The sequence below is a fragment of the Tamandua tetradactyla genome, chromosome 16, assembly GCF_023851605.1.
Source record: "Tamandua tetradactyla isolate mTamTet1 chromosome 16, mTamTet1.pri, whole genome shotgun sequence".
In the NCBI taxonomy this organism is placed as follows: domain Eukaryota; kingdom Metazoa; phylum Chordata; class Mammalia; order Pilosa; family Myrmecophagidae; genus Tamandua; species Tamandua tetradactyla.
The window spans coordinates 12888610-12905072 of NC_135342.1; the positions used below are offsets into that span (position 1 = coordinate 12888610).

At 47.9% G+C, this 16463-nt stretch overlaps 1 protein-coding gene across 6 annotated transcripts; it reads right to left on the bottom strand.

The window, feature by feature from the left end:
• Nucleotides 1-225: 225 nt before the first annotated feature.
• On the bottom strand, nt 226-14060 carry LOC143658894 (uncharacterized). Of its 6 annotated transcripts, none has more exons than XM_077131299.1 (4): nt 13746-14060; nt 11880-12098; nt 8598-8975; nt 226-7555 (listed from the first exon to the last, which is right to left on the bottom strand). In XM_077131299.1, the coding sequence occupies exons 2-4, from the start codon at nt 11988-11990 to the stop codon at nt 6854-6856; spliced, it is 1191 nt and encodes a 396-aa protein (XP_076987414.1). In that variant the 5' UTR covers nt 11991-12098; nt 13746-14060; the 3' UTR covers nt 226-6853. The 6 variants fall into 6 exon arrangements, with proteins under 6 accessions (XP_076987414.1, XP_076987412.1, XP_076987409.1 ...); XM_077131297.1 differs by having other exon boundaries at nt 11880-12216; XM_077131294.1 differs by having other exon boundaries at nt 11880-12075; nt 13565-14060.
• Nucleotides 14061-16463: the final 2403 nt, after the last annotated feature.

Consider the following 16463-nt stretch of genomic DNA (forward strand, 5'->3'; position numbering starts at 1 on the left):
GTTTAGTGGTGAGCTACGGAAATGGGCGGTCTACAACAAGAGGGGGAAGGGGGGAACAGAGACGGGGGTTACAGGTTCGGAGGGCAGAGAGTGAATGTAGAGAGGGAGAGAAGGATTAAAAAATGTTAAGCATGGTTAGGCTCCAGTCCCTGAGAAATATGCCACAGAAAACGACCGCAGACTGAGTTAATATTTCACGAAGACTGAGTTAATATTTCATCTGCAGGGTTTGCAGTTTGCCCCAAGGAGGGATGAAAGTATGGATGTGGTTCATTATTAATGGAGAGCTTATCTCCTCTTTTGAGTGTTTGGCAGCAATCACAGGTAGGAAAACCATGTTGACATCGGAACCGATGGTGCAAAAGCAATGGTGGATAAAAATGAACGCACCTTAGCAGAGATCAAGGCAGTGCTGCAAACTGGAAAAGCAGTCATTATACTCTCCACCACCACAACATTCCCAGAAAATGAGAAAAAAAACAGCCAATTTAATTTAATGTCCTTATGAAGCCAAATAACCATCATTAATTTTATTAAATGTTGCCCCTGTTTTTAATATTGTGTGACTAACTAATGCGATGCATAAGAACCATCTGCTAATACGGAAGTATGATAGCTGTCTCTAGGAAAAGTAGTTTTGCAATCGCTTGAGTTATGAAATGAACCAACTACTCTTTTCATGGAAAACTATTTGCACCTGAAAGAACTGACAGACAAAAAAAAAAAAAAAAGAACTGACAAATTGTGATTACAAACTATGTATTTAGCAGATATTGTTTTGAAAATCAACAAAATGAGCTTGTCACTTCAAGAAAAACAACAGCATTTTTTTCATCAGTAATAACATTTGAGCTTTCGAGTTGAAATCCAGTATCTGCTACCTTGAGCTTGACAGATTCCCAAGACTTAAAGACTTTTCTGATGAGATCAGTGAAGACAGGAACAAATGTGACTGTGCCAGTTTGAGTCTGTGGTGGACCCCAGAAAAGCCATGTCCTTTAATCCTCATTCAGTATTGCTGGATGGGAGCATTTCCATTGTTCCCATCGAGATGTGACCCACCCAATTGTGGGTGGTAACTTTTGATTAGATAATTTCCATGGAGGTGTGTCTCCACCCATTGAAGGTGGAGAATCCACTGGAATCCTTTAAAAGAGGAAATATTTTGGAGAGAGTACCTTTTGTAGAGCCACAAGAAAGCCAGCAGACACCGCCATGTTCACCATGTGCCCTTCCAGCTGAGAGAAACATTGAATGTCATTGGCCTTCTTGAACCAAGGTATCTTTCCCTGGATGCCTTAAATTGAACATTTCTATAGACTTGTTTTAATTGGGACATTTTCTCAGCCTTAGAACTGTAAACTTGTAACTTATTAAATTTCCCTTTTAAAAAGCCATTCCATTTCTGGTATATTGCATTCTGGCAGCTAGCAAACTAGAATAGTGACTTTCTGATATTGTAAAATGAAATGGGCCAACGTGGAGGATCTCATATAACTTGGGAAACTGATGTTTTCCAAGTGATCAAGGCCTGATCTTACAAAATTATGCCTGAGTAAAGGATCCATTTAAAGTTCCAAACAGACCTTGGGACAAAATATAAGTCCATTGATATAGTTTTAGATTGTACATGCCAGTTAACCTTTGAGAAATTATGACTTGACTTTTGATGTAGCCCTCTTTTAGTTTTCAAGGCTGCACAAGCAAGTACCACAAAATGGGTTGGGTTAAACAATGGAAATGTATTTTTTTTTAAATGGTTTTAGGGATGGGAAAATGTCCAAATCAAGTGTCATCCAGGCAATGCTTCCCAAAATTTGGCATTTTGGGGCCAGCTGCTAGTGATTCTTGGCTCCTCTATCACATGGCAGTATCTGCTAGCCCCTCCCTTCTTTCTGCATTTTGTTGATTTCAGCTTCTTGCTTCCGTGGCTTTCTTGTGTCTAAATTTCATTCTCTTATTAAGAACTCCAGTAATGGGATGAAGATCCATCCTGATTGAGGCGGGAAACACCTTTACTGAAGTAGCCTCATCAGAAGGTCTTACTTGCAATGGTTCACGCCCACAGGAATGGATTTTTCTGGGGTACATATACTTTTTGGGGTACATCCAATTCCAAACCACCAGAAGTGTCAAATTACTGAAAAGGCTAAACAATGCTCCTCCCCTTTCCATGTACATATCTGTGGGAGGCCAGCTATTCTTCATATCCTCCAATAAAACAACACATATTGCCACAGATTCTAAGAATAAATGGCTAAAGAAATCAGCTGTTTTATATTAAGCCAGATATAAATTCCTTCTTGCATCTCTTGCTATTTTTAAAGATAGCTAGGTTTGGTAAAGATCATCTTCAAAATCTCTTCAGGGAGTTTACGACTTAGCTGAAAATAAAAGCAAATGGTACAGTGAATCAAACTATCATTTCCTTCCCTCCCTTCTCCCAGTCCCTCAATGTAAGAGGCTACTTGGGCCTACCCCCAAGTCCTCACTCTGGTCCTCAGTTTCCTATATCTTCCCAGGGTGACTGGCATGTAGAACTGGCAGGCGTGATGAGTTTCGTGTCTTTGAGGACCCTATGGTGGGTCTAAGGAAGGATTTCTTTTTATCAGCATTCGTCACAGAGCTCGACTCCAAGGATTTGAATTCATTTTTGGCTCAACCACACATATTTCAAAAGACTTTTGGTAGCTCCAACCTCAGTCTCAGTGACTATGGTGGCCTGGAGATATGTACCCCAGAAAAAACATGTTCTTAACCCAGTCCTGTAAATAAGACCTTGTGATGAGGTTACTTCAGTGAAGATGTGTTCCAACTCACTCAGGATGGGTCTTAATCTTAATGCTGGAGTTCTTTATAAGCAGAATGAAATTTAGACATACAGAGAGAAAGCCACAGGAAGAAGCTGGAAGTGAATGGAACCGAGAAGCCGGGACGGACTGCCACATGCATTGCCGTATGACAGAAAATTATGGACCAAGGATCACCAGCAGTCAACCCCAGAATGCTGGTCTTCGGGGAGAAAGAATTGTCTTGATGTTGACTTGACATCTCCTAGCTTCAAAGCCATGAGCCAATAAATTCCCATTGGTTAAGCCAATCCACTGTGTGGTATTTGTTTTAGCAGACAGGAAACTAAAAAAGTTATTCGTCTGCAAAATAGGATGCAGCAGGGTGCTGTTTTCCCAGAACTGGATATCAAGACCCAGAGATGAGAATTAAAAAAACATTATCCTCACAGTTCAATGTCAGAGAATCAGCAGGAGCTGGGACTGGACTTCCGGTCCTAGCGTGACCTACTACAAAGCACGAGCTCAGCAGACTCGGTATCACACAATTCCCACTTCCCATCTGAGAATTAACTGGACAGATTCATAAAGAAGAGCTTTCCCCTCTCTTAATTCCTTATGGGGGAGCAAGAACTTAGGGTTGCATGCAGTGGAGACCAGTTGAACATCTTCTTGACCATTCAACTCAATGACCTGCCCTCATGCTACCTGAACAGGGCACAACACGAATCTCTTGTGTGTTACCTGGATTCACGGCCCTACTCAAAATAAAGACTCTATATCCTAGACTCTCAGCCCATTGCTATCATAGGGACTACGTTCTGGCCAACAGAGAGTGAACAGCAGTGATATGGACAACTTTTACATTGTGCCTTCAAAGACAAAGTAAGACTCTTCCATTTTCCCTCTCCTCCCTTCTTGCTAGATGGAATGTAGACTGGGCAGATACCATGGCAACCATCTTCATAAACAGAAATGAGTGAAATGCCCTAAGGGATGACAGAACAAGACAGAAGAAGCCTGGATGCTGTCTTTTGGGATTTCCTAATCAATACACAGGAGGAAACGGTCTTGAGGAGCAAAGTCACTGCAGTGGACTTCCAGGTGTGTAGAGGACCAGTACCATCTCCACCTAGTTCCAGATGCCCAAGATATAGAGAATAGGGGCCACAGAAAGTAGATAGGATTTCAGAGCTAGCATTCAGAAGATTGGTATAGGTATGGGACAAAAGGTCAGTCCATAAAAGAAACAGTGTGAGACCACTAGCTGTAGGTCAGCAGAAAGTTGCAGCTGCTAAACAGCAGGTAAATAGGATAGGGCTCCAGGCACTGTTCTAAGTGTTTCACATATATTAACTGATATATTCCTCAGCAGACCCCTCAGAGGAGGTACCATTATTATTTTCATGAATAGAAGGAAAAAATGAGGCACAAAATGGTTAAGTAATTTGGCCAGCGTCACAAGTGGCAGAGCTAGGATTTGAATCTAGATGATCTGGCTTTAGAGTCCATGCTTTTTACCAGACCAAAGGGGACCGTCAATGCCTGCTGGAGATATTTGTGAGTGGGCTGTCGGAGCTACTACTTGTTCTTACTGAGTCCACAGATGAGCCAAGAAGAGGATATTAACCATGTCTTGGGCAGTCAATCTAGGTGAAATGTCTTTTTTCACTGACGGGGTTGTGGGCAGGTGGGAGACAATATAGATGTTCTGGAAAATTCCACAGAACCAAGGGTAAGTCTGTAGCACCAGCAAAATGGCACCTAGGATGGATATTACATGCTTAAAAATTACTGTGATAATTACGTTCAGGCACCAACTTGGCCAGGTGATGATATCCTGTTGTTCTGTTGCTGTGAACTTGAATCATTGGCATGTGAAATTCACCTATGGCTGATTACATCCACAGTCAACTAAGGGGCGTGCCTTCCACAATGAGTGATATTTAATCTAATTAGCTGGAGGCTTAAAAGAGAGAGGTCAGAAGCGAGATCAACACAGCACATTCCAAGCAGCTCAGCATACCTCATCTCAGCACTCACAGCTCACCCCAGATGTTTGGAGATGCAGAAAGGAATCGCCCTTGGGAAAGCCACTGGAACCCAGAAGCCAGGAGAGAAGGCCAGCAGACATCGCTGTGTGCCTTCCTTGTAACAGAGAGCCTCAGATGAAAGCTAACTCTTTCCTCTAGAGAACTGTAAATTTTAAACTAAATAAGTCCCCTTATTAAAGCCAGTCCATCTCTGGTGTGTTGACAGCCTTGGCAGACTAAAACAAATAGCATCTGCAGAGCTGATCTTGGGACTGGGATGGACGGGGCAACTCAGATGATCTGGACACCACCTTGGCCACCATCTCATCATACTTCCAGCTATCTGTAAGGCAAGGAGCAGGAGGGTCTCCACTGAAAAGTCGGGTCCATAGACCTACCTCTGGGGTGGCAGGGGACATTGTGGATGGTCTGGAAACCACCACACATTGATCTGAAAGGGGAGGCTCAAGGAGAAGCCAATCAGACGGGACCATGCAGGCCACATTAACATCTGTAGCTAAATGTTCTTAAGATGCCAGAAATCGCCACCTGGAGATGTCAGCATCAACAGTTTCGGTGTGCTATATTTGCAGGGTTATATCCTAGAGTATCCTTATGGAAGAGGTAGCCACGCAGCTGATATGAAAAGTCTTAAAATGTGATTGTTGGGGATTGAATCATGTCTACTCCCTACCCCAACCCCCCAACCCCAAAAGGACATGTGCAAATCCTAACCACCGTTCTGCCACTGTCCTGTGGATGCGAACCCTTTTGTAAACAGTATCTTTGAATATGTTAAAGTATGTCAGGGTGTGTGTGTAAACCCAAATAAAGAGGACTGTTGAAGACTTTTCAATTAGTTAGAGTGTGGGACTCATTTGTGAATAGGATCTTCGAAAATTCTATTTAGATGAGGCCAAATTGAATTGGGGCAGGCCCTAATCCATTTTGCTGTACTCCTCATAAGCAAAGGAAACTGGACACAGAATCCAGAATTCCGCCGAAATGCAAGGATCAGATATAAGGAGAAAGAGACCGCAACACGATGGAGGCAGATATACAAATCAAGGAACCCTACAAATCTGAATGCTATGGATTCCATGGCCTGTTGAGACTCTGATTCTGACCGTCTAACCTCCAAACCACGAGAGGATACATTCCTGTTGTTAAAGCCAAGCCATCTGTGGCATCTGTCCCAGGCCCCGTGACAAACACCACCAGGGAGCCCTCATCATCAATGGTCCATGTGCAAGGCCACATCCAGGAGGGTTAATATACTCGACAGCTCCCACCTGCATTTGTGGTTAAACCCAGATGTCCCTAAAATGCCACAAGCCACCAATGGGAAGTCCTCTCCCTGAGGAGGACTTCAACACCAATGGTTTTGTTCAAGGCCCTTTGCAAAGTCTTAAGAATATTTCATGGCTCACATGGGCATGTGCGATTCTTAAAATGTCACAAACGGCTGCCGGGGAAGCCTCCCTGCTGGAGTCTTCATGTCCTTCACTTCTGCTGCCCAGTTTGGAGGCAGCTAGCCCCCTGTGGCTATTTAAGTTAATTAAAATTAAATAAAATTTAAAATTCACTTAAATTTTTGGTGAAATTCAAATGAGATCTCAACCTGAGTGAACAGTATTGAACCAACATTAATTTCTCGGTATTGACATTGCATGGTAGTTTTCTAAGGTACCGTCATTGGGAGAAGCTGGATGAAGGGTGCATGGGAAGTCTCTGTTCTGTTTTTGCAACATTATGTCAGTCTGAAACTATTTCAAAATTTAAAATTACACGTAAAAAAATCACATCTGCTGTTACACCAGCCAAATGTCAAATGCTAAACAGCCACATGTGGCTAGAGCTAGCCCAGCTCTAGAACAGGCATAGCTATGTCACTGCGGATAGTTTCAACCCACTGTGCTGCCACAGACGGTGACTCAACTGAACACGGCTAACCTTCCTCCCCAAATTCCCACTACAGCTCCAGAGAACCTGTGCCATCCTCAGCCCCCCGACTTCCTGGTGCCCATGCCCTCATCCATCCCGATGGACCCTCTGATGCTGCAATAGGTTGCTGGGATGTGCGAAGCCTTTGCTGCAGACGCTGCACTTGTAGGGCGTGTCTCCTGTGTGCACCTTCTCGTGGACTGCGCGGTAGGCCAGGTCCTTGAAGAGCTTGGGGCAGAAGCGGCAGGCATAAGGGCGCACAGGGCTGTGCACGCGGCGGTGCTGCAGCAGCAGCGAGGGCCTGGAGAAGGCCTTGCCGCAAGCCTCGCAGGGGTAGGGCCGCTCGCCCGTGTGCGCGCGCTGGTGGATGGCCAGGTAGGACGACTGCTTGAAGGCCTTGCCGCAGGTGGCACAGCGGTAGGGTCGCTCGCCTGAATGCACGCGGTGGTGCGAGGCGAGCGCATTGGACTGCTTGAAGGCCTTGGCGCACAGCGGGCAGACGAAGGGCCGGTCGCCCGTGTGCACACGCTCGTGCACCCGCAGGCTATGCCCGTACGTGAAGCGTTTGCCGCACTCCCCGCACGCGTGGGGCTTGTCCTCGCAGTGCTGCCGACGGTGCAGAAGCAAGGCCGGCCCCGCCGCGAAGGCCTTGCCGCAGTCCGCGCAGGCGAAGGGCCGCGAAGGGGCGTGGAGCGGTTCATGGCGGTGCAGCTCGTAAGGCGTCTTGAATCGCTTCGGGCAGGACCGACACGGGAAGGGGCGCTCGCCGGTGTGGATGCGCCGGTGCTCCTGGGGACAGGACAGAGTGTCACACCCCTCCAGATACATTCACCTGTTCCTTGCATGTTCAAGGGCAAGAGACCAAATGGAGGCCCACGTACCAGGTGTCTAAACAGTTTTTTTTTTTTTTTAATGATTGGCCAACAAGCTATTAAATTAGGTTATATCCTCCACCTTTTGTCAACAAAAGACTATGACAAACCTGAAAGGCCAGTTCAAATTTAAAAAGCATTGGAATCCTCGGAGTTCCCTACCTGAAAGAGGTGGCCTGGACCCATCTCCCTTCTCTTCCCACGACTCGAGGGAGACACACACACACACACACACACACACACACACACACACACACACACACACACACACACACACATACACACACACGGACAGCCCAGCCCCAAATCCGAGCCACCCTGTCACCCCTCCGGCCCACCGCGTACACAGTGGGGTGGTGGACCAGGCCCTGGACGCAGCTCGGAGCTCCCTGAATAGGAAACTCCAAGGTTCCTTCCCCAGAAGTCATGTCCCCCGGCCCTATGGGGAGGGGTGCAGCCAGGTCAGGGTCCAAGCAGCGCCCTGTAACCTGAGGGATCCAAGAGATCCAAGGGCAGAGCTGCCTCCGGGCCGACTCCAGAACCTTTCCTTTCCTCCCATCCGCCTCAGCACAACTCAGCCCACTCCCAGCCCGGGCCATACTTTCCCCTCACCAGTGCCCTCTCCCTCCAAATCGGACCCCTTTTCACCCGCCTCGCAAACCCATCCCCCTATCCTATTATGGCACGGCCATCCACACTGCCACTTTCCTCACTGGCAGGCCTTACTCTAGGCCTCTCCCCTCACCTTTCCCTGCCATTCCCAAGTCCTAGGAGACCTCCACGGCCATCTAGCCCCTCCTATCTCCACCTCCAGGCAAGCGCCCAGTTCTCCCTAGGGCCTGCAAGCCCCACCTCCCATCCAGGGCCCCGCCCCCTCCCCAGGGCCCCACTTCCGGTTTCCTTGCCCCGCCCCTCTATTCAGACCCCGCCCCTGCGGCTCTGCCCCTCCCGCTCGGCACCTGCAGGTTGCTGGGGCGCTTGAAGCGCTTGCCGCAGGCGTCGCAGCGGTGCGGCCGCTCGTCGCTGTGCACCAGCCGGTGGCTCTTGCAGTCCGAGTGGCGCTTGAAGGCGGCCGCGCACAGGCCGCAGCGGAAGGGCCGTGCCGCCGTGTGCACCACCTGGTGGCTCAGCAGCTCCCACGCGCGCTTGAAGGCCTTGCCGCAGGCCGCGCAGCCGAATGGCCTGGGCCCCGCCAGTCCCGCGCGCGGCTCCGGGCTGTCCTGGAGCGAGCCCGCCTCAGCCACCCGGTCCGAGACCAGGCGCGCCGTCGAGTAGGCCCCGTGCTCATCGATGAGCTGCACCAGGGCCGGAGCCTCTGCGTCGGCTCCTCCGGGCGCCTGGGGGATCAGGAGAATGGGGCTTAACCCGCCGGGCTTGGGGCTTCAGCAGCCTCGTCTGTCAAATGGGGAGATAACGAGACCTCCCTGCCGGAACGGTGAAGTGGATTCACTGGGTAATGCCGAAATTTGGACCCTCCACCATACGCTCTCCACCTGACTCTTCATTTCAGCAAAAGGCAGTGTTTCCTTCCTTCCAGGTGCTCAGGGCAAAAACCTGACACCTCTCTCGCACTCCCTCAACCCATCCCTGGGTAAACCTGCCTGGCCTATCTTAAAAATAAACCCAGACTCAGTTCACTTACCATCTCCACAGCCACCAGCTTCCTCTAAGTAAAAATCCTCTCTTTCCTGGCCATTGCACCTGCTTTCTCCCTAGTCTCCCAGTCTCAGCTCTGGCCCCCCATAGTCTGTTCCCAAAATGGCTGGCTTCTTGTTTAGGCGAAGCAATAAATTACCTTTTTTGTGTGCCTAAGGAAATTTGAATTAGCCTTTATAATGACCCCCACAGATACTCAGGTCCTAATTTGTAGAATTTACAACCATTACCTTACATGGTAACAGGGTCTTTGCAGATATGAATTAAATTAAGGATTTGGGGATGGGGACATTATCATGGAATGTGCAAATGGCCCCAAATGTAATGCCCAATACCAGGGAAGCAGAGGGAGATTCACACAAAAGGCAACAAAGCAATATGCTGCTGGCGCTGGAGATGGAGGAAGGGGCCCCACGAGTCAAGAAATGCAGCTCTAGAAGTTAGAAAAGGCAAAGAAAGGGCTGCCCCCCTAGAGCCTCTGGAGGCAGCACCTTGATTTCAGCACACTGAAACTGATTTCCAACTTCTGACCTCCAGGCTCTAGGAAAATAAATGTGTGTTCTTTTAAGCCACCAAGTTGGTGGTTATTTGTTACAGCTGCAAAAGGAAGCTAATACATGCCATTTGCTGCTGAGACTCCAAACATAGGGGGCACACTGCTAATAAAAAAATTTATCTGCGGATGGATTGTATGGTGTGTGAATAAAAATTGCTTGGGAAAAAAAAAACAGTTTATTTGGTGATCTTGCTAATATGAAATTCATAAAATAAGCAAATTCATAGAGACAAATAGCAGATTACAGGTTACTAGGGGTCAGAGGGTGTGGGGAATAGGGAGTCATTGTTTAATGGGTGCAGAGTTTCTGTTTGAGATGATGAAAAAGTTTCAGGAGTGGATGCTGGTGACGATAGCACAATATCGTGAATCTAATTAATACCATGGAAAGTGGTTAAAATGGGAAATTTTGAATTATATATGTTATTACAATAAAGTCTTTTAAAAAACGACATAAACAGTTTATCTGTCATTTATTTAGTACTTTCTGTATATTAGGTACTATACTGAGTGCTCACCATTACCTGCTCATCTCCAGGGAAACTGGGGCTCAGATAGGATGAGTCATTTGCCCAAGATCACTTAGGTTGGAAATGAAAGAACCAGGATTCATATCTGCAAAGTTGGGATTTAAAACCAGCCCTCACCAACACCACACTCTACCACCTCCTCAGTGTATTTACAGACCCTTTAGCTACAGTGTTAGAGATCACGCGATCAGCTAACATTTACTGGACACTTTAGAGGATGCCAGGCACTGTTCTGAACACTTTATGTAGGATTAACTCATTGGAAACTCACTCTGTGAGATGGAGGCTTTATTATCCCTACTGGACAGAGGAGAAAACTGAAGCACAGAGAGGTTAAGAAATCTAGATAAGATCACCCAACCAGTAAGAGGCAGAGCTGGGATTTGAACAGCACTACTCTGCCCCTTTGTAATGATGAACCCCCAACTGGGGACCCAAGGGCCCAGAGAGAGGCAGGAGAGATTCCAATGGCACCTAGCAGTGACTGGCCCCTCCTGGGTTGGGACCCAAGCCAGGCTGTCTCCACTGCTATACACATGCTGTGTGAATTCGGAGAAGGAGAGAGGCCTCCCTGAAACTCTGTTTCATCTGAGAAATGAGGGGATTGGGCCGGACCAGAGTGTGGCCCTCAGAGCACCCACATCGAATCGCCAGGGCAGGCTGGTCAAAAGTGCCTACACACGAGCATCTTGCCCAACAGATTCCCGAACCACTCTTCACCCAACTACCTGCCAGGTGCTAACCTACTCCTCTAGATTCTGGCGATAAAACAGTGTCCAAAACAGGCAGACTCCCTGCCATCTAGTGTGGGCAGGCAGATAAAAAAATAAATAAAATGTTAAGTATGTCATATGAGTTTTCATCAAAACTAGCTTGAAAGCAACAGTTTTCATGAAAACTGACTTGTACATAATAATTTAAAATGAGCTGACATATAATGGTTTTCTTGAAAACAAATTCCTGAAAACCAGCTTCCATAGAGGAGTATTCATTACTGTGAGCTAGCATAAAAATATATATTTTCATTAAAACTAACTTGAAGACACTAGTTTCACTTTTTAAAAAAATAAGAAATGAAGCAGGGGTGGGGAAGGGATAGGAAATGCCAGGGGTGGGATGGGGGTGCCATTTTAAAGGGGGTGACTTGGGGAGGCTCACCAAAAAGCTGACATTTGAGCAAGATGCAAGGGGAGGAGGAAGTGAGGGGGCTGGCATTTTCTAAAATGCCTATGAAGTCTCAGATCCAGCGTGATTGTTCAGCCACCACTGCCTCTTGGGCTAGATCCAGAAACAAGGTACACACTGATTTGCAACTGTTCTGCACTGGACACCATCTCTCGGCATCCCTACAACAACCAACAAGCAGAAAATGAGGCTTGGGCAGGGTGGCACTGCCCAAGGCACAGAGTCAGGACAGAGTTAGGCAGAGATTCGTGCTTACAACTCCCTGAAACTTTATTTCTATGCAGAGCCACTTCTCCCCGAGGAGAGAAACTCACCTCTTCTGCCTGGATCTCAGGCTCGTCACGGACTGTCCTCAGATGAGATGAATCCAAGCCCCGACAGTTTGGGGGTTCTCCAAGACCCACTTCTCCATCTCCCGCCTTCATGGGATGGGTTCTGCCCCTGGCCCGGCCTTTAGGCCCAGGACGTGGAGGTGGGGGTGAGGTGGAACTGTTGTTGGACAGCTCCAGGCTGTGAGGAAGGGGTAAAGGGGACTGAGGGAGAGAGAAGGTGAATCTCAGGCAGGTGGCAGGGAGCTCTCCTCTCAGGTCTTACCATCGGCCTGGTCACCAAGGCCAGAATCCCAGGAGACCGTCTTTCTCCAGGAACCTCCTACAAGGGATGGGGGATAGTCCCAGGGCCTCAATCACCAACTATACACGGTTCACCCCACATCCCTGACCCCAGCTCATGCCGGTCAGCACTGAGCCTTACACACACACGCAGCCTTACACACACACACACACACACACACACACACATCAGCTTGCTCACCTCCATTCCACCCCTCACGTGGCCCCAGAGGAGTCTTTCTATCATCCAGCTCTGACCCTTTCTCTCCCCAGCTCATGGCTTGCCAACGGCACCCCACCTACGCCTAGAAGGAAAACTAAGCTCCGCAACCTACTGTTTGAGGCCCTTGGAGCCAAGGCCACTGAGCCTGTTTCTGCCTCCTTTGACTTCCCTCTGCCCAGCTGTCTCATTCACCCTCACAGTACCAATGACCAAGCACAGCTAACAGTACCATGACCTCTCTTCTGAGCTCCTCCAGAAACCAGCAGACACTCATACTCACCGCTTCCATACTGACCTCAGGGTTTCCCTCAAACTCATTCATCCTCCCCAGTTCCTATCTGTGGATGGCCTTCCTGTCCACCCAGTCACGGGGACAGACCTGCAGGAGCTGTTCTCATCCACCCCACAAGTCCCATCAGTCCCCATGCCCTGTAACCATGTCTCCTCCTCGCTGTCCCCACACCTCAGCTCCAACTTAGGCCTCCTCCTCTCCTGTCTAGACCATCTGCCCAGCCTCATCTCTGGCCTCTCCCCCTCCAGTCCATCCTCCACAGGACCCCAGGTCTCTCTATACCTGGAGCTGACACTCCCCCGACTTTCATGGTGCCCCTAGGGCAGAGCCTATCCCCACAGCGGGCTGCCAGGCCCTTTTGATATCCTCACTCCCCCATCCCCATACTCTCCAGCTTCACTTCTGATGTATTTGCCTGTGGACTTCACATTCCAACGCGCAGCCCCTCCTTTTGCACGTAGGTCCTTAACTCTTCCAACATGGGTATTCGCACCTGCCCTAAATTTGCTATATACTCCCAAAGTCTGTCGCAATCCAGTGCCTGCTTCAAGGCACAAGTGAAAGCCCATCACCCACACACACTGACTGTCCCCTATCAATCCAACTGGTACCGTTCCCATTCACACACACGCAGAGGTGACTCTCCCAACCCCCCCCCCCATAAACAAAGTGGCCTCTTCCAATCAATGGCATTCCTTTATTCGGACACACGATGAACTCGCCCACCCCACCTCCCACCTGCCACCCAGTGAACTCACCCACCACAGGCCTCGCCCCTTTTCCTGACAAAGGTCTTCCAGATACTATCCTACCCTTCAAACTAGGTTTCCCGAAGCCCCCTAAGTTCCTCCTCCAGCCGTATAATCGCCTTACCCCCGGCATTTTCCCCCGACCGCGACAATGGTCTCGCCCGCCGAGTCCCTTCGCCACCCCCGCCATCCCTTTGCTGGAAAACATGGTATGTCCTGGAGTGGCAAAAGAGTACGGGAATCGGGCGAGACCATCACCCAAGGAGGGAGGCGAGGCATGAGTCCCTGTACAACCAGGGGCTGACCGGACAGGCGCCGAAGTCGTCAGGCTACGCCGGTGCCCTTCACATCCAGCAGTTCTCTTCCCAAACTTCGCGGCCTCTCTAACGCCCCCCTACCCTACTTGGTGCTGAACTGGGCACCTTTCCGTCCAGGTATACTTCCGGTTCACATGAGTCTCCATCCATAGGGGCGGAAGCGTTTCCGGCTTCTCGAAGCGCATGCGCACTGCAATTCTGGTCCAGTGAGGAGGGGTTATGAGATTGCCTGAGTCTAATGACAATCACTGGAGACCCTCCCCATGCGACGCGTCCAATCTCTCCTTACACGTCAACCCACAGCTTTAGTCTCTCAGAAAAAGGGACGAGAGAGCTGATAAATAATAATGATCACGTTGTAAAATACTTAGCATGTGTGAGGCAGTCTAAGCGCTTTATTTTCATTTCTCAAAACAACCCTGGTAGAGGGGTGTGGACCTTACAGGCAACGTGGGACAGAAATCCTGGAATGAGCTGAGACTCAGCATCAAGGGACTGAGAAAAACCCTAGAATGAGCTGAGAATTAACATCAAGGGATTGAGTGAACCTTCTCGACCAAAAGGGGGAAGAGTAAAATGAGATAAAGTGTCAATGGCTGAGAGATTCCAGAGTTGAGAGGTTATCCTGGAGGTTATTCTTACGCATTAAGTAGATATCACCTTGTCGTTCAAGATGTAGCAGAGAGGCTGGAGGGAATTGCCTGAAAATGCAGTGCTGTGTTCCAGTAGCCATGTTTCTTGATGATGATTGAACAATGATAAAGCTTTCCCAATGAGACTCTGTGAATGTGAAAACCTTATGTCTGATGCTCCCTTTAGCTACTATATCAAGAGAAGAGTAGAACATATGGAATAAAAATAAATAATAGGGGGAACAAATGTTGAAATAAATTCAGTTTGAAATAGTGGTAAATGAAAGCGAGGGGTAAGGGGTATGGTATGTATAGTCTTTTTTTTCTCTATTATCATTTTATTTCTTTTTCTGTTGTCTTTTTATTTCTTTTTCTAAATCGATGCAAATGTACTAAGAAATGATGAATATGCAACTATGTGATGATATTAAGAATTACTGATTGTATATGTAGAATGGAATGATATCTAAATGTTTTGTTGGTTAATTTTTTTTAATTAATAAAAAAAGTTTTTTAAAAAAAACAAACAAAAAACCCCAACCCTGGTAGAGTCATGTTATCCCCATTACCACATGAAGAAACTGAGACTCAGAGAGAAGTAACCTTCACAAGCACAGAGGCAACTTGGGACCCGGGTCTATGCGACTCCATTAGGTGCTCTGTAAAGTGAAAACCATCGAATGTGCTGGGAAGAAGGGTCATGGGGAAGAATCCCCTCTCTGCTGTGTGACCTTGGGCAACTCACTAAGCCTCTCTGACTTAGTTTCTCCAGGTGGAAAATGGGTGCAATGCCCACCTCCTGGGTTTTTTTGGGGGTAATTATGATCATATAGGTAAAACACATGGCACAGTGTAGTCCAGGGTTAATTAAATGTCAGCATGAGGCAGGAAGGATATTTGAATAAGCCAAAAAGAGCACGTGGGGAGCTGTGTAGACAGAGTTCTGCCTATCTACACAGAGAACTGCTGCCACCTATCTTCTATCAATTGTTGCCACAAAGAACACACGACTGCAGCTGATTAATCATCTGCAGTGACCTGTTTGGCAGAGTGAATTTCAAACCATATTTTCAGAGCCTCAAGGTTCTGTCCAGGTGCAATGAGGTAATGTTGGGGAACAGAAGGAGACAAGAAGGCAGGGCTCTGTGCACTCCAACTCCTGCTCCAGGCTTTGAAATAATTTTAACGGCAGGCAGTGTTCTAAGTACATTTCATAGTTACCCCCATTCCTCAAACAAACTTACGAGATGGATACGATCATTATTTCCATTTTACAGATGGGGAAACAGAGGCACAAAAAAGCCCAAGGTTACACAGCCTGTAAGTAGCAGAGCTGGAATAAGAATCCGGGCCATCTGTATTTACCTCGCTGACTTGCTCTGTTTTCTTTTTTATTCATTTATTTTATGTGTTTAATGCCAGCCTTCCCACACTGGACCCATACCCCTCCAAGTTCTTGGTCCAGACTATATCTGAACATCTCTCAAATCCAGGTGTCTCTCTTTGTCTCTGCAAACACATCCTGCCGACTTTAGGACACTATTGTTGTGGCATCTCTCTTAGGGATGCTTGCAACAGCCTCCTCTCTGGTCATGTTGCTTTCACCCCTACTCCCTATGGTCCATTCTCCCAACAGCCACAGGGATGTTGTTAAGAGCACCTTACCCTTGCATAAACTCATCCAACAGGTTCACAGTAGATTTGGTAGAAAGATCTAGGTCTCCTTTGGCAGGTGAAGCCCTGCACGATCTTTATCTCGTACTGTTCTCACCCTCACCCTCCAGTCCGGTCACGCTGGCCTCCTATAAATTCAGACTCGGACAAACCCTCTCTGGATGCCAGGTTATTTCAATTATCCATTGCTGCATAATAAACCACTCCATAACTGAGCAGTGTAAAACAACAGTTTCTAATTTCTCGTGATTCTCTGGATTGGCTGGGAAGTTCTTCTGATTCAGGAGATATTTGGACCTGGACTAGCCATTGGCTGGGAGCTTGGTGGGAACTGGAGGGAAGGATGGCAGTCCTCCTTCCCGTGGATCTTCTTCAGGGCAGCTGAGCCCCAGTAAGACGG

Bases quoted from the DNA above. Each gene is read 5' to 3' on its own strand.
- LOC143658894 (XM_077131294.1), bottom strand. From the start codon at position 13,719: ATGCCTCGCCTCCCTCCTTGGGTGATGGTCTCGCCCGATTCCCGTACT. The intron at 12,076-13,564 runs GTAAGGCGATTA...CCTTCCTCACAG, and splicing joins GTCGGGGGAAAATGCCGGGG to CCTGGAGCTGTCCAACAACA. The intron at 7,556-8,597 runs GTGCCGAGCGGG...TCCTGTCCCCAG, and splicing joins AGCGCCCCAGCAACCTGCAG to GAGCACCGGCGCATCCACAC.